The 21863-nt window shown below is 43.3% G+C and overlaps 1 protein-coding gene across 1 annotated transcript in view; it reads left to right on the top strand.

Moving 5' to 3' along the window:
- LOC147605135 (CRM-domain containing factor CFM3, chloroplastic/mitochondrial-like) overlaps window positions 1-19077 on the top strand; it is a 53491-nt gene extending 34414 nt beyond the window's left edge. The window contains exons 9-11 of the mRNA XM_086794189.1: window positions 17433-17682; window positions 17978-18108; window positions 18188-19077. Of these exons, the coding sequence (XP_086650315.1) occupies window positions 17433-17682; window positions 17978-18108; window positions 18188-18658 (852 nt within the window). The 3' untranslated portion in view covers window positions 18659-19077. The remainder of the gene's footprint in view (window positions 1-17432; window positions 17683-17977; window positions 18109-18187) is intronic.
- The last annotated feature ends 2786 nt before the right edge of the window (window positions 19078-21863 follow it).

Raw genomic sequence — 21863 nt, 5'->3', positions numbered from 1 at the left:
GATTTGACTTACGTCCACGACCTTTCAATAAGTCGGTCATCGGTAGTGTGAGCTGAGAGTACTCCCGTACAGATTTCCGAAGAAAAACAACAAAACCGAGAAAAGAACGAAGTTGTTTCACTGTTCGCGGTATAGGCCAGTCCAAAACCTTCTGAACTCGGTTATAGTCAATGCTCAATCCATCTCTAGTGATCTTTTGTGTCCCAAGTAAATGATGTCGGTCATAAAGAACTCACATTTACTTAACTTAGCATATAGTCGATTCTATCTTAAAATAGATAAGACAATCGTGAGGTGTCTGACATGATCCTCAAGAGTACGACTATAAATCAAAATATCATCTAGGAACACCACCTTAAATTTTTCCAAATGTTCATGAAAAAGATCGTTCATCGTTTGCTGGAAAGTGGCTGGAGCATTGGTTAACCCAAAAGGTAATACGAGAAACTCGTAATGGCCATACCTAGTCCGAAAGGCGGTTCTTTCGACATGCCTTTCATGAATACGTATCTGGTGATTGCAAGTACGTAAATCGATCTTCGTGAAATATTTCGCTCCTGCTAACCGGTCAATCAGGTCATCTGATCTCGAGAGAGGATAACGGTTCTTAATGGTCAGCTTGTTCAATCTCTTGTAATCTATACACATTCTCCAAGTGTTGTCCTTCTTTCTCCTAAGCAACACAGGTGCACCCCAAGGTGATTTACTTGGACGGATCTGGCCCATCCTCAAATAATCTTTGAGTTGTTTAGCCAACTCATCTTCCCCGGCTTGGCTCATCCTATAAGGTGGAATACTCACAGGATGAGCACCAGGGATCAAGTCAATACGATGATCTGCTCGTTTCAGATGGTAAACCCAATGGCAAGTCCTTAGGAAATACATCTTGAAACGAATCAAGTATCTTCTGTAATTCTTTGCTTTCAAACACACTTAATTCATTTACATCCATGGAAGGGATGAGAAAAGAAAGTGGAATCAATATACAATGGAAAGCGGTATACAAAGAAGAATCCATTATATTTCCAAATCAATTGTATTTACAAGAGGTCCCTGAGAGGGATGAATACAATCACCTAAAATACTATACTTGGTGTCCTTATGCTGAAAGGAAAAAATATGACTAGACCAATCTATCTGGACTTCAAGAGTCTTAAACCACTCAATCCCTAATAACAAGTCTACATTTTCGAGATGCATAACATAGCATTTCAGAGTGTCTTTGTAGTCCTGAATCTGGATTGGAAGCATCTCCACCTTGCGATCCCAAACTTGCCGTCCCGCAGGTAGGTGTACCTCATAGGAATGATCGTTGAGTGTCGTATCAAGACTCAATTTCTGCACAAGTTTGTAGTTAACAAAATTATGCGAACTGCCAGGATCTAAAAGAATGTGAATTTTATGGCGATTCACTTCTCCATAAACTCGGAGAAGATCATGCAAGCCAAATACCTTAGAATTGAACAGACAATCAGAACAAGTACTAGGGCGAGAAAGTACAGTAATTGACTTATCTGTCAAAGACAACTGGTTAGCGGCCTTTGGCTTGGGTCCTGCGTTTGACTTGGTACCCTTTTGCTTCGGGCACTCGTTACGCATGTGTCCTTTTTCTTCGCAGATAAAACAGCGTCCTTCCTTCTTGAGCTTTAAAGCCCTAAGGAGTCGTTTCTTCTTCGCTGGTGTCGAACTGGAACTCTTCGAAGGTTGGTCCGAAGACTTTCCTTCTGTCGTGTTAGCCATAGGTGCGGAGAACTTTCTTTTATGCTTGTTCCCCTGCTCGGTAACGGGTTTCGACTTGGAAGAGACCATCGTATCATCATAGATACGAGCTGAATGAATGGCCTCGTCCAATGTTTTACATTTGTTATTTTTAACTTGTAATCGGTACGAGTCTGGTAAACCAGCTACGAAAAACCCCAAAAGAGTAGTGGGATCCATCTTTGTAGCTTTCATCTGCAAGTCACGAAACTTCTGGAGGTAGACCTCATAAGTGAGGTGCTGCGAGGTCATGGTGAAAGCTGAAAATCGGGCAACAACGTCATAATCATCCTCTTTCTTGAGGAATTCTTTCTTGAAAACGTCTTCGAATTGTGCCCAAGTCGTTGGCTTAGGGTTGAGTTCCTTCCACCAAAGCAAAGCTTTGCCGGACAGGAAACCTGCTGCTAACTGGATCTTCTTTCCGTCATCATATGGATGAAACTGAAAGTGAACTTGCCACTTATGTAGCCACGTGTCCACGATCTCCTTGGTTCGCTGCTTTTGCTCGTTCCCGAACGGTTCCGGAGTAATGTTGGGACCTAAAGCTGAAGCCAAGGTATCCATACCCGAGAAAGTAGAGAGGGTAGTGGTCAATAGAGCGATGGAGTTCTGCAAAGCTTGCATCTGGGCTGGGATTTGTGCCTGACGTTCTGTCGAAGAAGCTTCGAGAGCTACTTTGAACTCTCGGAAATCTGATTTTGACACAAAATCGTCAAAAAGATTGGCATCGGTACCTTCCGTAGCCGGCAAGCCTTCGCGTTCTACAAGGGGCTCCAACTCTGATTCTTGGGTCGACATCGTGAAGAGAGTACGTGGAGAGAAAATTCGATCTTTGCACAATAAAAGTGCGAGCGAACTTGAGAGCTTGAGAGCTTGAAAACTTGAGAGATGTGTGGCAAGAAGCCCACTTGAGGGGGTTTATAAAGGTTTCCCAAAAAAAACTAAAAGCCCCCAAAAGCTATGCTTGGCTTTTTCTTTGCTTTTGTGTTTTTTTTTCTTGAATATATATATATATATATATATTCTAAGTTCTTAAAAAAAAACATTTTTATACCTTGGAGGAGATGACTTTTAAACTTTTAAAAAAAAATTAACCTTAAAAAAAAAACGAAAGCTTTCCTTGGTTTTTTTTTCCTTCCTCCTGGAATAGCCCGTCGGCGTGCTGCTGCTGGCGTCATCCACTAGCCGACGTCGTCGACTGCGGCCGGTGCATGCCTCGCTCTGCCGGCGCCTGAGTGTGCTTAGGCGACCTGCGTAGCCTGGGCGCTCCTGCCGTGGCCTGGGCGCCTACATGGGCCTGGCCCTGGGCAGGAGCCCGCCTGGCCTAGCCTGGGTACCTGCCCGCCTGGCCTAGGCGCCTACATGGGCCTGGCCTGGGCAGGAGCCCGCCTGGCCTAGGCGCCTACATGGGCCTGGCCTGGGCAGCAGCCCGCCTGGCCTAGGTGCCTACATGGGCCTGGCTGCCTGGCCACGCAGGCCCATGCGCCGGCCTGCAAGATCGCCAATAGAGACCCGCCAGCACCGGCCAGCGCACAAATGCTCTCTTTCAGGTCTAGGGCTGACCATACATTTGAAAAGCAAGTTGGAGCATGTGTTAATGGCGAAGAAGAAGCTCTCCATGATCATAATGATGCCCACACACACACTCCACAATCTCCTTCTTGATGCTACAAGAGAGGTTCAAGCCTTTTTATACTTGAAGAGGGCTCTGCTTTTTGCCAAAAGCTTAACCAAGCTAGTGCTTTTGCCTTTTTTCCTTTGCTTTCCACTTTATTACTCACTTTTGTCAAAGAACTTTAACTTTGCTTTTCTAACTTTAGGGCCTTGCTTTTTCGCCTTGGAGTTGCTTTTCGGAAAAGCGGCCTTTAGCTTTTTGGTTTGGCTCAGTCTCCTCTTTCCAATGGTGCCCTTGGCTCACGGTCAACTCAGTTTGACTTTTTTACTTTTCCTTGCTTTTGACCAAAACTGGTGCTTTTTCCCGTGTCAACTTCATGAACCCTATTTCCATGCTTTCATCAATCTGTCCATGTGTTCGGGCATAAGTTCCATTATGTGAAAAAAGAACTAGGAGGGCCAAGTAGTTACATCTCTCCCTTTTATATCACAGTTGTCCTCAACTGCGGACTGCAAGTGTTTCAAGCACATCCATATGTTCCATGTATATCCATGTGTTCCAAGTACATCAAGTACATCCATATGTTTCAAATATTTCCTAGTACTAGCCTTGTCAAGTGAGCTTGTGCATCTGATGGTACTTCTTCAAGGCATGTAACATGTGTTAATTATAATAAATGCATACTTACTCTCTCCAAAAACTAGACAGAAGCTAGTCAACAAACAAGTGTGCATCATTTGCGTCTATTGGGTACTCCAGGTACTAGCCAGGTAGTCTGGAGCCTAGTGGATTGTCACATGCCATAAATCCAAGCATTGTCCACACATCAAAAACAACACACAAAGTCAAATAAATTCAAGCATACATCAGAATGCAATGCACAAGTAGTGATCCTCCTGTTCGTGGATTGTCCTACTGAGCTATCTGGCTCCCGAGGGACACCGCTCAAACTATCGCTCAAGGCCATCTGGTCACTACGACCGCCCAAGAATTTGCTCAAGGCCATCTGGTCACTACGACCGCCCAAGAATTTGCTCAAGGCCATCTGGTCACTAAGACCGCTCAAGAGTTCATCAATAGTCATCTGGGCCATTTGGTCTCAATGACCGCCCGACTGTGAAGTCCAAGATATTTGGCATCATTGCCGTCCAATGGGTTATCTGGCATCATTGCCACCCATATACAAATCTCATTTTGGTATCGTTGTTGTCCAATGGGTCATCTGGAATTGTTGCCTCCCGTATACAAATGTCGCTCCTTGGGCTATCGGGCATCGTTGCCTCCCAAACTAGAGCATGTCCAAATAATCATTATATAAGCAGAATAATGATCAATTCTAGTCCAATATATATACAATGAAGAGGGCTAGAGGCACAATCGCTCCCTCTTGAATCTGTCTTGATTGCAAGACGTCCATATCTGTACTTCAAATACATCTGAACGAACCATTTCCTCATAAGCTGGTAGTATATCTCTCGAGTCTTTGAAGTACTTCTCTGGCATCCATTTGGCATCCAATAGCAAATAATTCTCAAATTCCAAGAGGAACTTTGTGACCATTGTCTTTCCTCTTTTTTCTCATAGAATGAAACTTAATCTATTTTGGCTCTTCCATCCCGAGTGGATTCTTCAATACAGGCTCCTCTGAGTGTAGCCCTATACATGGTTTCCATAAACTGTCATGGAAGGCATTATATATCCTCCAATGATCTGAAAAGTCTAATTGATGATACACATGGTTGATCTTCTTGGTATCCTAAAAAAGGTCCAAATATCATTATTCTCTGACTTTGGCAATCCAAATATAAAATCCATAGCAATACTCTCCCATAGAACATTCAATGGGTGCAATAATCCTGCTAGCTTTTGTTGGTTAAACTTGTCCATTTGACAAAACCAAACATTCTTGAACATAAAAGTTAATATTCTTTCTGCTAGGCCATTGTAGTAGCTTCTCCCAGCTTGAGTTGTAGACACTTTTGGTCGTCAAGTCCTTTGTTACACATAAACAGGTTTACTTCATAAAAGAATCTTTCTTGATGACAAGAAAAGTCACAAAATTTTCATTCTTAGATCTGTTCCAATACAATCCTAAAAACTGAAGACTGATTTGTGGCTCTGTTTTGAGACTGTTATGGAGTTTTGTAGGGCTAATTTGTGGCTCTCTTTTATGGACTGTTTATGAGCTTATTCATGGACTGTATAGAACATGGAGTTTGGCAGAAAAGCTCCGTGTGAATTTCACTGCAGAGTTTTGGAAATCCAATGTTGAAGGCACCGAGCCATAGTCACTAGAAACGTTTTGGGATTTTTGACGTTTCGGTGTTTTGAGGTTTCAGGGCAAAACGTTTCGGCCTTCGGCTAAGAAACACCAAGGTTTTGGATTTTTTTCTATATAATTTTGCATTGCTAAGGTTTCAAAAAATAGAAACTTTTAACTTTGAGAAACAAATTTTTTTTTAGAAACCAAAAAAATCAAGAGAAACGTTTCGGGGTTTCGAGGTTTCTCACTCCCAAGGTGGTACCAAACGTTATGTATTGTACGGATCCGTACGTATTGTACGTTGTTTGGTACGGAAAAAAATTTTAAGGTACGTAAAAATACGTACCATTGGTAAAAATACATAAAAATACATAAAATCTCAGAAATTTCAGCCACCTACATAAAATTTCAGTCCATGTCCACATCGACACATAAAACTTTCGAAATAGAGACACAACAAGGTCACAAACCTACTAATTCAAAAGTGAGAAATTAGAATCACAAGTCGTCAATCATACTTAATAAGTTAATCGTACTTAATACTTAATACCAAGGTAGGATCAAAACGTACATACGGATCCAATCCGTACTGTATGGGGATCCGTACGGTTTTTTTGGGTTTCGCCTGCGATAAACGCTTCGCCGTTTTGTCCTTTTGTGCAGCGTGCCTGCGTCTTGCGTCTGGACTCTGGAGGCCGTACGACCTCAACCTTCCGGTAAGGGCTAGCCGCCATGCTCTCTCTCCTCTACAGTCGCACTCTCTCTCTCTCTCTCTCTCTCTCTTCGCCACTGTCGCTGCCGCCTTCTCCCTGGGCTGCCCCCTGCTCACCGCCGCCTCAGTTTGCCTCTGCCCTCACCGCCCTTGTTCACTTCGCGCCTCTGTGTGTAGCCGCCCTCTCTGTTCGCCACTGGCGCCCAGTACGGCTGGGAATATGCTGGCCCGCCCCCCTTTCCCTGCTGGCCCACCCACCCTTGCTCAGGCCCCCAAGGCAGCAACATAACTCTCTCTCTCTCTCTCTCTCTCTCTCTCTCTCTCTCTCTCTCTCTGAGCCTTAGCCCACCATCTGTGGACCGTGCACTGAGCTCTCAGCATCTCTCTCCTTCAAGTCTCTCTCTCTCTCTCTCTCTCTCTCTCTCTCTCTCTCTCAGAGCTGAGCTGCCCACTAAATATTATGCATTGCATGATTGCTGAATCCTGATTGAAATTGTATGGCATTGTGCATTGAATTTGTCAGAGCAATCATGCCGAAGCGAGAGAACCCATACTGGAAGGAGCACACAAACGTCATTCGCATTGTGACTACTCCAGGGCAGGTAGGTAGTGGCTCTCGACAATGGCAGTGCAAGTATTGCAATTTCACCCTCACGAGTACAATTACTCGTGTCATCAAGCACCTCACAGGCATTGGCACCACCAACAATTGTGCAGGGTGCAAGAGAGTGCCACAAGCATTGAGAGATCAGTTGATTGCTGGAAATTTCCCTGCAATGGGGGTAGCTGGAAGAGGGAGAGGCACGCAAGAGACACAGGATGCGCTTCATGATGCTCTTCTTGGGGACTTGGCCAGTCCATCCATGCAGGTTGATGAGGATTCACAATCTCAGCCTGCCTCTTCTGCCAGAAAGATGAGGATGAGGGTGATACATATACGCAAAGGCAAACCACCTTGCCTTCTCGTGTGCATGCACAGTCTTGGGTCAAAGAAAGGCAAAAGGTGGCTGAGATGGAGATTTCTCGCACTCTCATAGAGTGCAATATCTCCTTCAATGTTTTGAGGACTGACCAATGCAAGAGGATGGTCAGAGCTATAGCCTAGGTTGGATACATGGAGTCATGGTCAGGGCTTGAGTACAAAAAGATGCGCACCACGATGCTTGATGAGCAAAAGGCCTTGATAGACAAGGCATTGGTGCCAGTGAAAGCAAGTTGGCAACAATTTGGTTTTACTATCATTTCGGATGGCTGGAGTGACACACGGCGATGACACATCATCAATATTCTTGTCTCTTCATGTCTTGCTACGAATTTCTTACGCGCTGTGGATGCTGGGAAGGTAGTAACAGACAATGCTGCTAATTGCAAGGCAATGGGAGACATGGTGGAGGCGGAGTTTCCTCGCATTGTGTGGACTCCGTGTGTAGCCCACTGCCTTGATTTGCTTATGGAGGACATAGGCAAGCTGAGTTGGGTGCAATCCACAGTTTTTGATGCCACGAAGATCACTACATTCTTCTGAAAGAAGCACCAGGCATTGGCTATCTTTAGGAGCCACAGCAAGCTAGATATGGTGCGGCCATCCAAGACAAGATTTGCCTATATGTATTTGGTGCTACACAGGCTTTTCAAATTGAGAGATCCACTATTACAGACAGTTGTGGATCCAAAGTGGAGAGATATGTATCATTCACAGACAGAGCCCACCAAATACATACAGAGACGGATACTGGATGAGACCCTTTGGACGGATGTGCAAACTCTCTTAGTGGCTTTGCAGCCAGTATTTGTACTTTTGCGAGTCACAGACATGGAGGGCTCCACTTTGGGCTTAGTGTACCACCTCTTCATGCAGATGAAGAGTCATATTGTAGCCTATACGTCCCTGACACAGAATTGGTAAGTAAAATCTTGATTCTTGATGGCCGATTACAGAATCTTGATTCTTGAGTCTTGACTTACTAATTGCTCCACTTCTCTGGTTATTTTACTCTTGCAGCCGAGATGATATATTGGCTATTGTGGATTATCGATGGGGGTATATGAGTTACCCTATTCATGGGATGGCTGCATTCCTCCATCCTTTCTACAAGACGCCACTTCTCTTTCATGATAGGGAGCTGCTCACCTTACGAGATAGGTACATTAATAGTATGTATGATGTAGAGCAGCAATTGGAGATTGATGCGGAGCTCTGCAGGCGGGTCAACAACTTGGGACTCTCATTTGCTAGAGCTGTTGCTCTTAGACCAGAGGCCACCAAGCTTCCTCTTACTTGGTGGCAAAACTATGGAAGACAGGGTCTTCCATAGCTTACAGATATAGCTCTGCCGAGTGCTATCTCAAGTATGTATATCATGTATGTACTATGCCATATGAACTAGTCTTGTGAAACTTATTGGGAATTGCCGAGCTCACATGAATGAAGCACTTTTTTTGAATTGGAGTGCAGGATTGTTCAGTAGGTGCTTGTGAGCGCAACTAGAGCGCTTACTCGCTCATACATACAAAGATACGCAATCGTTTGAGCACCTCTCAACTAGAGAGACTGGTCTATTGTAGGGCCAACATGAAGCTTGTACGAGCTTATCATGCTTTGGGCACCCCAAAACAGGTGAGTTTATCCCTTTCATTCTCTTATGGGGATTGGCCTCCCATTTACATAGCTTTTATACTATAGGATACACACAGTTGAGTCGTTGACACTCCGCGTTCTCTTTGGTTTTACGTTGAATAGGTGGATCCAAGACGTGTCAAGCTGGTCCCAGATCCTACCACCATTGATGAGACAGAGCAACGATTGAGAGATGAGCAGGACGAGATTCTTTGCCTCCTGCATAGAGAGCTGGAGAGTGTAGACAGGCGGGTGACGAGATGGAGAGCCCGGGCTTATAAAATTCAGCTACATGAGGGACCTGCAGATGCAGAGAGTTCTGGCCGGAGAGGCGCCTGGGGAGGGAAGCTCCCTATTCAGACTCCTCGAGCACGTGCGAATGAGGCCGTTCGCCTCATTCACTCTGCCCAGCAGGATGATGCAGAGGCAGGGACAGGGACATCTGAGGCAGCCCACCCACCTGTGCCCATGATGACAGGGCCTGAGTATGATGACGAGGGCAATGTCATCACGGAGGGTTATATGCTTGATTCTCCAGGGTCATCATCCTCATCGGATGATGAGTTTTGATTTGGATTACCTTAGTTTTGATTTGGTGTTGTATGGACAAATGCCGAGTACCTTAGTTTTGATTTGGTGTTGTATGGACAAAGGCATTTGTCCATACAACACCAAATCAAAACTAAGGTAATCCAAATCAAAACTCATCATCCGATGAGGATGATGACCCTGGAGAATCAAGCATATAACCCTCCGTGATGACATTTGTCCATACAACACCAAATCAAAACTAAGGTAATCCAAATCAAAACTCATCATCCGATGAGGATGATGACCCTGGAGAATCAAGCATATAACCCTCCGTGATGACATTGCCCTCGTCATCATACTCGGGCCCTGTCATCATGGGCACAGGTGGGTGGGCTGCCTAAGATGTCCCTGTCCCTGCCTCTGCATCATCCTACTGGGCAAAGTGAATGAGGCGAACGGCCTCATTCGCACGTGCTCGAGGAGTCTGAATAGGGAGCTTCCCTCCCTGGGCGCCTATCTGGCCAGAACTCTCTGCATCTGCAGGTCCCTCATGTAGCTGAATTTTATAAGCCCGGGCTCTCCATCTCGTCACCCGCCTGTCTACACTCTCCAGCTCTCTATGCAGGAGGCAAAGAATCTCGTCCTGCTCATCTCTCAATCGTTGCTCTGCCTCATCAATAGTGGTAGGATCTGGGACCAGCTTGACACGTCTTGGATCCACCTATTCAACGTAAAACCAAAGAGAACGCGGAGTGTCAACGACTCAACTGTGTGTATACTATAGTATAAAAGCTATGTAAATGGGAGGCCAATCCCCATTAGAGAATGAATAGGATAAACTCACCTGTTTTGGGATGCCCAAAGCATGATAAGCTTGTACGAGCTTCATGTTGGCCCTACAATAGACCAGTCTCTCTAGTTGAGAGGTGCTCAAACGATTGCGTATCTTTGTATGTATGAGCGAGTAAGCGCTCCAGTTGCGCTCACAAGCACCTTCTGAACAATCCTGCACTCCAATTCAAAAAAAGTGCTTCATTCATGTGAGCTCGGCAATTCCCAACAAGCTTCACAAGACTAGTTCATATGGCATAGTACATACATGATATACATACCTGAGATAGCACTCGCAGAGCTATATCTGTAAGCTATGGAAGACCCTGTCTTCCATAGTTTTGCCACCAAGTAAGAGGAAGCTTGGTGGCCTCTGGTCTAAGAGCAACAGTTCTAGCAAATGAGGGTCCCAAGTTGTTGACCCAGCTGCAGAGCTCCGCATCAATCTCCAATTGCTGCTCCACATCATACATACTATTAATGTACCTATCTCGTAAGGTGAGCAGCTCCCTATCATGAAAGAGAAGTGGCGTCTTGTAGAAAGGATGGAGGAATGCAGCCATCCCATGATGGGGCGACTCATATACCTCCATCGATAATCCACAATAGCCCATATATCATCTCGGCTGCAAGAGTAAAATAACCAGAGAAGTGGAGCAATAAGTAAGTCAAGACTCAAGAATCAAGATTCTGTAATTGGCCATCAAGAATCAAGATTTTACTTACCAATTCTGTGCCAGGGACGTACAGGCTGCAATATGACTCTTCATCTGCATGAAGAGGTGGTACACTAAGCCCAAAGTGGAGCCCTCCATGTCTGTGACTCGCAGAAGTACAAATACTGGCTGCAAAGCCACTAAGAGAGTTTGCACATCTGTCCAGAGAGTCTCATCCAGTATCCGTCTCTGTATGTATTTGGTGGGCTTTGTCTGTGAATGATACATATCTCTCCACTTTGGATCCACAACTGTCTGTAATAGTGGATCTCTCAATTTGAAAAGCCTGTGTAGCACCAAATACATATAGGCAAATCTTGTCTTGGATGGCCGCACCATATCTAGCTTGCTGTGGCTCCTAAAGATAGCCAATGCCTGGTGCTTCTTTCTGAAGAATGTAGTGATCTTCGTGGCATCAGAAACTGTGGGTTGCACCCATCTCAGCTTGCCTATGTCCTCCATAAGCAAATCAAGGCAATGGGTTGCACACGGAGTCCACACAATGCGAGGAAACTCCGCCTCCACCATGTCTCCCATTGCCTTGCAATTAGGAGCATTGTTTGTTACAACCTGCACCACATTCTCTGGGCCAACCTCAACAATTGCGTGGCGAATATGCTCATAGATACTCTCAGCAGTGATGCGTTCGCCTGTCTTCCCAGCATCCACAGCGCGTAAGAAATACGTACCAAGACATGAAGAGACAAGAATATCGATGATGTGTCGTCGCCGTGTGTCACTCCAGCCATCCGAAATGATAGTAAAACCAAATTGTTGCCAACCTGCTTTCACTGGCACTAATGCCTTGTCTATCAAGGCCTTTTGCTCATCAAGCATCGTGGTGCGCATCTTTTGGTACTCAAGCCGTGACCATGACTTCGTGTGTCCAACCTGGGCTATAGCTCTGACCATCCTCTTGCATTAGTCAGTCCTCAAAACATTGAAGGAGATATTGCACTCTATGAGAGTGCGAGCAATCTCCATCTCAGCCACCTTTTGCCTTTCTTTGACCGAAGACTGTGCATGCACACGAGAAGGCAAGGTGGTTTGCCTTTGCGTATATGTATCACCCTCATCCTCATCTTGCATGACAGAAGGCCTCTTTCTGGTAGACGATGCTTGCTCAAAAAAGGCAGGCTGAGATTGTGAATCCTCATCAACTTGCGTGGATGGACCGGCCAAGTCCCCAAGAAGAGCATCATGAAGCACATCCTCTGTCTCTTGCGTGCCTCTTCCTCTTCCAGCTGCCCCCATTGCAGGGAAATTTTCAGCAATCAACTGATCTCTCAATGCTTATGGCACTCTCTTGCCCCCTGCACAATTGTTGGTGGTGTCAATGCCTGTGAGGTGCTTGATGACACGAGTAATTATACTCGTGAGGGTGAACATGCAGTACTTGCACTGCCATTGTCGAGTGCCACTACCTGCCTGCCCTGGAGTAGTCACAATGCGAATGACGTTTGTGTGCTCCTTCCAGTATGGGTTCTCTCGCTTCGGCATGATTGCTTTGACAAATTCAATGCACAATGCCATACAATTTCAATCAGGATTCAGCAATCATGCAATGCATAATATTTAGTGGGCAGCTCAGCTGAGAGAGAGAGAGAGAGAGAGAGAGAGAGAGAGAGAGAGAGAGAGAGAGAGAGAGAGAGAGAGACTTGAAGGAGAGAGGCTGAGAGCTCAGTGCACGGTCCACAGATGGTGGGCTAAGGCTGAGAGAGAGAGAGAGAGAGAGAGAGAGAGAGAGAGAGAGAGTTATGTTGCTGGCTTGGGGGCCTGAGCAAGGGCCAGCAAGGAAAGGGGGGTAGGCCAGCATATTGCCAGCCGTACTGGGCGCCAGTGGCAAACAGAGAGGGCGGCTACGCACAGAGGCGCGAAGCGAACAGGGGCGGTGAGGGCAGAGGCGAACTGAGGCGGCGGTGAGCAGGGGGCGGCCCAGGGAGAAGGCGGCGGCGACAGTGGCGAAGAGAGAGAGAGTGCGATTGTAGAGGAGAGAGAGCATGGCGGCTGGCCCTTACCGGAAGGTTGAGGTCGTACGGCCTCTAGAGTCCAGACGCAAGACGCAGGCACGCTGCACAGAAGGACAAAACGGCGAAACGTTTATCGTAGGCGAAACCCCAAAAAAAAGTACGGATCGATGCGCACGTACGGGTCCCGTACGGTACGGATGTACGGTACGGATTGGAGCCGTACATACGTTTTGATCCTACCTTGCTCACTCCAGAAACACATTTTCATGTGACTATGAGGCACCCGTACCTTGGAAATCTTGTAAAAGCTTCTTTTAAGTAATAAAGGAGTATACCTAGGGGGGGGGGTGATCGTTTTGGCTCAGTGCGATGTTATTGTTTATGGTTCTTCCGTTGTGTTTTCGTGCTCTGTTTGGTATTTGAAGTGTTGGTCTATCGCTCTGGGTCCTCCCAACTAGTTACAATGGTATTAGGACATAGGCTTTCTTGGAAGCAGAGTCTTCCTCCCAACAATTAGAAAGAGAAAAGATCAGAAGCCGGGACTACACTGACCAAGAGTTTTGCTATTGAGCATGTGGAAGCAGTCATGAGCAGTAGACAGCTTGGTCTAAGGATTTATGGATTTAGAAATTTTCTCCTCGAAGTATGGAGTTGGTTTTATGTGTCCGAGTTCAACACTCTTTCCATATGGATATTGTGGATTCTATAATCAAGCTTACAAACAAGTTATATGGAGCTATATCTCACGATATCTTATGAGGAGATATTTCTTTTGGCTTAATGATGAACTTGGCAAAGAAAGAAAGAAAAGCTAAGTATACCTTGAGTTTTGCAAAGTTGATGCTTTTTGGCAATTTATTGTAAGTGTTTTTGGACACTTAACCCTTGTATGCCCGTACAAGGAGAATTGTGCGTTGTTTGTTTGCCTTAAACTGTTTCAGGTAAACATTATGGTTGGAAAGCTTGGTTTACGTGGTTTTTTCATACGGATATGACCAAGGACTATGGACTATATTTTTGGCATGTCTTTGTTCGAGGATTTGTACATATATGATTGGCGCATCTATATGGTTATCATTGGTTCGGTGATTCTTGGGTTTTATATACAGCTCTTTGGCTCCTTTTACTTGGATGGAGTATGTTTTTGGCTCCCTTTATTTGAGATGTAGTCGACTTACGGAACTCATGGATATCTAATGGATCAAGGATTTTTCTATGGATTTCTATTGGTGGCCGAAATGCCTGTAAAACTATTGGTGGTCGAAATGCCTGTAAAACTATATGCAATAGAAATGTTTATGGAGTACGAGGATATTTATGCCTATGACTCATTCTCATCTTATGTTCTACACTCGAGCCCATCTCTCCTTCCAGGTATGTGATCAGAATACCACCACGGAGTGCACGTGGTAGAGTGAACTTGAGCCCACTTGGTGTGTGGTTAGAGTACCAACACGGAGTGTATGTGGTAGAGTAAACTTGAGTCCACCTCTCCTCCAAAGTGTATGTCCTGAGTACCGACATAAAGTGCATGTGGTATAGTGGACATGACACCTTGTTGGTTGGGGACTTTTGTCTACGCCAAGGGTCATGTGATCTAACATCTCCTTGGTAGGGAGTTGTGTCTCGCCAACTGTGGATGGATTCACTCAGTGAAGGGTGGTAGCCCTAATGAGTGATTCTGTAAACTCATGGAAAGGTGGTAACCCTGGTGAGTGTCGCATGAACTCATGGAAGGGTAGTTGCCCTGGTGAGTGAAGCCTCGTGGAAAACCCTGGCGAGCTTGAATGGTTTCGTGGAAGGGTTGTTGCCTTGGTGAACCAACCATATAGACATCTGAAGTATGTTTGTTACTCTTAGACAGTCCAATGGCATGACAAGATATTTTGGAACCATGTATTCTGCTTCTTTTATTTTTGGAGGTACTTAAAGCTACTTATGGATTTATGAATATTTTGGAGACACAGTTAGCTCATGTGCTTGTGTCTGCTTATTATCAGAGTTGTTGACTCCGGATATGGATTGAAACGATTAGGGTTGGCCACTTAAGGCATGGAGTGACAACATGGGTGTAGGAGCACCATCCATGGACAAAGAGAAGGGCAAGGTTGCCATGAAAGCTTGATAGCTTGTAATCTTGATTAGTACGAGTTAATTGCGATTAGTAATAATTCATTGGCCTATATACCATGGCCCCTTTTCACACACTTATTATTGTCCACCCGCCTTGGCCTTTGGCCCATAAGTCTATGTCCCCCACTTACTCTTGGCCCCTTGACCTATTCCATCTTGTGCTTGGCTCTTGGCCTACTATGTACACTTTCCATGTGTTCACCGTATGTGTCCACTCTCATGTGTCCACCACTTTATTACAAACCATCCCCACCCAAATATGTTTCGTCCTTGAAACATACACAAAGTAGAACCATAGTATGGATGGTTTGCATAAGCATCAAGACGAACCACTTCACACTTCTTTGCTAAAGCTGTACAATAGAGCATGATTTGAGCCTTTGAGACCTCCAAAACTCCTTGGACTGAATTAGGGCTTTATGAATCTAATCAAACTCTAAATTAGGTCCACTTCCGGTATCCGATTTGTGCACCCAATAGCTTGTTTCAAAGCTCTAAGGAAGCACTTTGCAATGATGTAGAGAGCTTGTCACTTGCCCAAATCCCTGATGACTGAATTAGGGTTTTCTATCACAGCCACACATGCATCTGAGCAAAATCCCACAGCATCACACACCACATAACATGTCAAAATATAGGGCAATCGTAGGGGTAGGCATCCCAAGCCCGTGAATTGGACATTCATAGTAGGCAAACATACAAAAACAATTTACTTGAAAGCAATTTCTAACATGCGAACATGTATGCATGTGCACTTCGTTATGTAGAAATCTCCCGGTCATGGAACAAGTACAACACTGGCATTCCCGGGCACAAGTTTGTCACATTACAAAGTGCGGAATTGGGATCCCGAGCACTTAGATCCACACATTGGCCTCAAACGGGTGCAAAGAATTGGGATCCCGGACACTCGGATCTAGACACTGGCCGCAAATGGACACGAGAAACTGAAGAGGACCATGACCATGGTTAGTTAGTACGAAAGATACGGTACGGTACGGTACGATAAAATACGGTACTAATTGGTACCTTAAAATTTTTTGAGGTACGGTACGATATTAGTACGTTTTTTTTAAAAAAAATACTTCCTAAACTTAAAAATTGTAGACAAGAAGTTACAAAATAGTAGAACCATGAACATAATGTCATCATGCCATTAGAGTACAAAATTGCTACAAAAGGATAGGCCAAAAACTCATGGCATGGGCGACCGCCAACATGCGTACATACATGATACTACAGACTACAATACATCATCGATGGGCTAGAAGGAGACAGATGCCCAATGCCTAGAGAGCTATAACATATCAAAAGTCTACATCATCACCATCTGCATGATCATCAACATGATCACTACTAGAGTGTCCATCAAGAGAGTTCTCTGAAGAGGACTCTTCGAAGGTGGACGAGACACTCTCGGGATCATTCTCGCTAAGTAGGTTGCCATCATCATCAAACAAGGGCTCTCTAGGCAGTGGGGTATCATCATGAGGGGGCAATGGAATATCATCATGAAGGCGGGGATTGGAGCTCGAGGATCCCCTAATGGGGATCCTCGAGCTCCAATCCTGACAAACAGCTCCCTATAGGCTGCAAAGGGCGATGAATGGCTCTCTAGAAGACTGAAATTGCTCCACGCAACAACAACAACAACAACAACAACAACAACAACAACACACACACACACACACACACACACAAAAACCCCTCATTTCGTACGGCATCGTACGAATCCGTACCGTACCGTACCGCACGGCAGGTACGTACGGTTTCAGCCGTACGACGTACGGAATCAACCCTGACCATGACATAAGGCATGTGAAGACACTATGAAAAGGGAGCAGATAAAATCCATAAAGTCAATAGGGCATCTACCTTTGCTAGGATCAAGGAGCTGATTTAGGGTTGCCTGCAGTCAAGGGGGAGGTGGAGAGAATCTAGGGCACCTAATCTGATATTATTAGCTTTAATCAAGTCTTGTATGGGCCTATTTAAAGGCACTCACTTCAATGAAAAATCAAGCAAGCATTTATATCATTTTGTCTACTGCTTTTTCTTGTGTTGTTTTATCTCTAACTCTCTCTCTCTCTCAGCTAAACAAGCCATAGCCATGTTCCTATTCAAGCCTCCATAGCTTGTCTAGCACAGATTCCTTTGAGTGTTGGGAAGGAAACAACTCACTTGATCTCAATGGATGTGCATGTTGCAATGTGAGATTTTTGTTGTTGTGCTTGTGAAGTTTTTGAGTGGTTATACTCTTGACTTTGTTTCATGCGTGTATTTTAGAGTGGTGTGAGTGATGGTGTGCTTGAGTATGAAGAGCGGGAGGAACCTTTGACTACTGAAGATAAGGACAGTGGAAGCACTCTCTCCGAAGAGGAGATGGACCGGAAATTTTTTCAAGAGAAAATAAAAAGGCTGGAAAAGCTCGTCAGATTAGGTCCAATATATAGAGCCGATCCACTCACAAACACAGAAAGGCTGAGACTCAGAAAAGAGGCTCTTTCTCTGAACAAAGCATCGCAGTTTCATGTCGGTATGTATGTTGTCCATCAACTTTACTATTGTTTATGCAAGTCATGGATTTTATGTGGCATTATGCAAATGAGCAGTGAGGTGCCTAAGGGTTTGTACATGCCCGTACGGAGTCATGGACGTGGGCCAGCTGTATGCACTTGTGGGTGTCTGCCTAGAGTGATGTAGAAGGGCCTGTACATATGCCTCTGGGTATGTTGCATGTGCATGGGGGCAGGTGTGCATGCATTTTGTTTATGATTCATTCATAAGGGTCAATTTTTAACCTGTTGAAAAAGCTTTCATGGTTTTGGCAGGAAAGAGCAATGTTTTGGAAGGACTAGCAAGAGGCATTCGTATATATTTCCTTCATCATGCGCTTGTGAAGATTGTAGTGAAGGGTAGGGGCCAAGGGACATCGATCCAAGATTTGGTGCATGATTTAGAGGTGACCTCCAATGTTACCGCGATTGTGTCCTGTATCTGTTCTGTTTATGAAGATGAGTTTTGATTATGTGTTTGTGCAGGATTTGACTGGAGGAGTCCTCGTTTCTCAAGAGGCTAGCAAGATTATCATGTACCGGGGTTGGCCAGAAGGTGATGAAATGCCTAGATCTGAAAGTTTGGATGACTTGTCTGCTGAACTGCGTGATGCTTTAGAGGCAGAGGAAGACTGGGAAGATGATGTAGTTGATGACTACATGGCGGGAGGCGAGGTTGATGCTTTGGATGATGAAGAGGTGGAAGGCGAAGATTACATTTCTGATAAGGATGATCATGTGTTCGATGACGATGATGATGAAGAGGGAGGTGACAAAGACTCCAACTGGGATTTGCAGTTGGAATTGGATGATAGTTCAGAAGATGGAGAAGATGATGCAGAAGAGGACTTCAACTTTGAAATGCTACTTGATGGGTCAGAGGATGAAGCATTTGTGGATGGGAGTGAAAGAGACACCCGCACTGTGTTGAAAGGTGAAGCTGAGGAGATGTGGTGAATGCAGAAGTACATGGTTACAGGTGACGTGAAAGTCAAACATCAAATGCTTGCATGTATGGATGGGTGTATGTTTGTCATAAAGGGGCTCTTGTTCTTGGAGGCTAGCCGAACAAGACTCCAGATTTTTGATGGCAATGCCGAAGGGGCAGCAAAGAACAGGTACAAAAACTCTCAGGTTTCTGGCAAAAGTCAACTATGTGAAGTCTTGATGTTTTTTTATGTATAATCTGAGACTTGTCATAAGCCGTTTTTTTAGTACCCTTCAAATCTCAAGAAAAATTTCCCTTGCAAAAAATCAAACAGTCCCACCAGTTAGGTACTCAGGATTCCAAGCATATGGGATAAGTGTTCACAACTAGCCCACATATGTGGCTAGATTGCAAACTAATAACGAACCGGATAAGACTAGAGTGTCAACTATTCCTCAAAGGTTCACATGTGTGACGATAGTAAGTACAACTAGCCCCGCCCCCCCCCCAAAAAAAAAACATATGGAGGGAACTAGAATGTCCACGATTGGTCCACATATGTGACCAGAGTGCACACAACTAGTTTAAAACACTAGTTGAACATAGCTGGAGTAGTCATTCTTGTCCCATGTGTATTTAGGGTGCACACAACTAGCTAAAACACAAACATAAAAAAACGTTGAGCTATTGTGTTAAAAAATAGCTCCATAAAGGTGCCAAAGTGCACAACTAGCTCAAATTCACATTAATATTAAACACAGACGATCAAAGAAAAAAAAAACTTCTTGAATTTAAAGATAAGGTAAAAATCTAATGTTAAATTTAAAAGCATTATTTACATTAAACCTAATCTCCAAAAGATGAGAATGAGCTTAGTATCATATGAGAAATACTCGTTCGATGACAAGTTATTAATGTGAAGCCTTGTTATCATATATCATTTTTTTGGGAGATTTTGCTTAGCTAGATGTCCGTTTATTTAGCCTCCCGCTCTTTAAGTTTATGCAACCATGAGAGAAAATAGTGATTTTCAAATGAGGTTATATTATATGCATATATACATACATACTTATATACATATATACATACATACATATCTTTGTTATGGGAGTGGGTATTGAAATCACATGCCATAAGCTAGATTAGAACCTAGTACCTCCTCTTTGGGAGGCATGGGGGCTACCTCAGGCCTCTAGACTAGAAGCCAGAGATGTTATTTAAAAGGATGAGGATGCTTTAACACTCCTGGAGCTCCACTCAAAAGATATATAGATACTCTAGTGCTTTGTTGGTTGAGTGTTATAGAGTATGTCTATTAGAATAGCGGTCTTGTACTTGAGCCATAAAAGTGGCTCAAAATAAAAAAAAACTTATGAAGGTTGATTTACGATGTTTTAAGAAGTGGGTAGGCAAATAAACTAAGAAAGTAATCTTGAGTGTGTCTGGTTAGCATGAATCTACCTATGGTAAGAGTCTTAAGAAAATCATGTGCACCTTGCAAATTTATGAATTTTTAAAATACTTAAAGTGGCTTAAAAATGATGAAATAGTTCTACTTTTGATAAGAAGTGTAAAAAGAACTATGTTCTTAAATGATGGAAACTACAAGCCAATGGTCTGCAAAATAAATAATCATGCTTTTTAAACTCTTTGGTGCTTGATATTCAAGAGAAAGAAAGCACGTTCCTATTTCTAAATAAAAAATTAATAAAAGATAAACTATTAAAGAAATAAAACATTTTAAATCATTGAAGGAAGATATTATAATAAACAAAAGTATTTTTCAAGAGTTCTTATATTTATAATCCAATAAATTAATTATTTAAAATATTACTTCTAAAATTAAAATTATTACTTCTATGATTTAAAATATTCATAAACTAATAAATTCTATCTACTTCAATGATTTAAAATGTTACTTCTAAAAGGAAAACTATGAAGAAATAATAAAAACATATATGTAAATGTGATAACTTGCCTTTTTTTAAACTTGATTCGTTTTCGAGAATTTGATCCAAGATATTGTAAGCTCTACCCAAGTTTCTTTAAGCTTGATCCAAATTCTTCTAAGCTCAGTCCACCTGACCACTCCCAATTCACATTCCTTTTATTTTTCTCATTCTCATTCTCATTCTTTTTCTTCTCGTTTAATTCACATTCTTTTTCTTCTCTCTCTCTTTCTGCGAAGATTTGATCTTGTTCTTAGTCCTCTTAATTAGAAAGTGGCATTATTTGGATGAGAATTGTTATGACTCTGACTTAGAGGACAATTAAAATTACATGGTATGACTGTGAAGTAGGATTGAGATTAAGAGAGTTAAAATTGAGAATGAGAATGAGAATGAGATTCATTATGATGAATATTGAGATGTAGGGCTATGAATGACTTTGTATGACTGTGAATGATATGGTATGATCATGACTTTGTATGGCCGTGAATGATTGTGATTATGATTAAGATTGAGATTATAGCTCATGAGTTACAACGTGAATCTCCTTAAATAGAATTACGTAAGACATTTCTCTCACATAAAAGATTGAGCTACATGATGAAAAAATGTGAGTTGTGAGAGAGACGAGTCCTAAGTCCTCTCACAAGCAGACTTTTGCAGAGGTGATTGATGAAAAAAAAGAGAGTGTCTAAAGATCTCTACAAATCCCTTCCTCTTATATCTATTGTCCATTGTGAGATATGATACACGCAATATTACTCCAATCATAGTTGATGTAACTAAAACCAAGGAAAAACTGAGTCTACAATCACCTTTGAAGCTTTATAGCTTAGAAAAACCTTAGAATACCATTAAAGAAAATAAACTTTGTGGAACTTGATCTTTAGGCATGTTATAACCACATTGACTAACATTACTCCGTATGTGCGGCAATACTTTTTGAGCCACACTTTTTGTACCATTGTGCAAAAATGACTATGGAAAATTTCCTTATGACTCGTGTAATGCCAGAAGATAGTCAAAACCGAGCTTACGATAAGTTGTGTAATGCCGGTAGTATATACTTAGACTAGAAAATAAGCCTAGACTAGCTTTTGGGCCCATGACATTACTTGGGCAGTCGGGCATTGTAAATATGAGTCTTGTATATAAGACATTTTGACTAATGAGAAAGCATATAATCTTATTCTCATGAGTTTGAGTCTTTCTTGCTATTGTGATTGATGCTTCCTTATGTGCTTTCTTCTCTTTGATGCATGCTTGCTTGAGGATTGTGTGTGTG

This window comes from Cibotium barometz, chromosome 60, assembly GCF_041138505.1.
Source record: "Cibotium barometz isolate CiBa-2024 chromosome 60, ASM4113850v1, whole genome shotgun sequence".
In the NCBI taxonomy this organism is placed as follows: Eukaryota; Viridiplantae; Streptophyta; class Polypodiopsida; order Cyatheales; family Cibotiaceae; genus Cibotium; species Cibotium barometz.
Note: the sequence above shows the minus strand (reverse complement) of the source record. Positions and strands in the feature narration are given on the sequence as shown.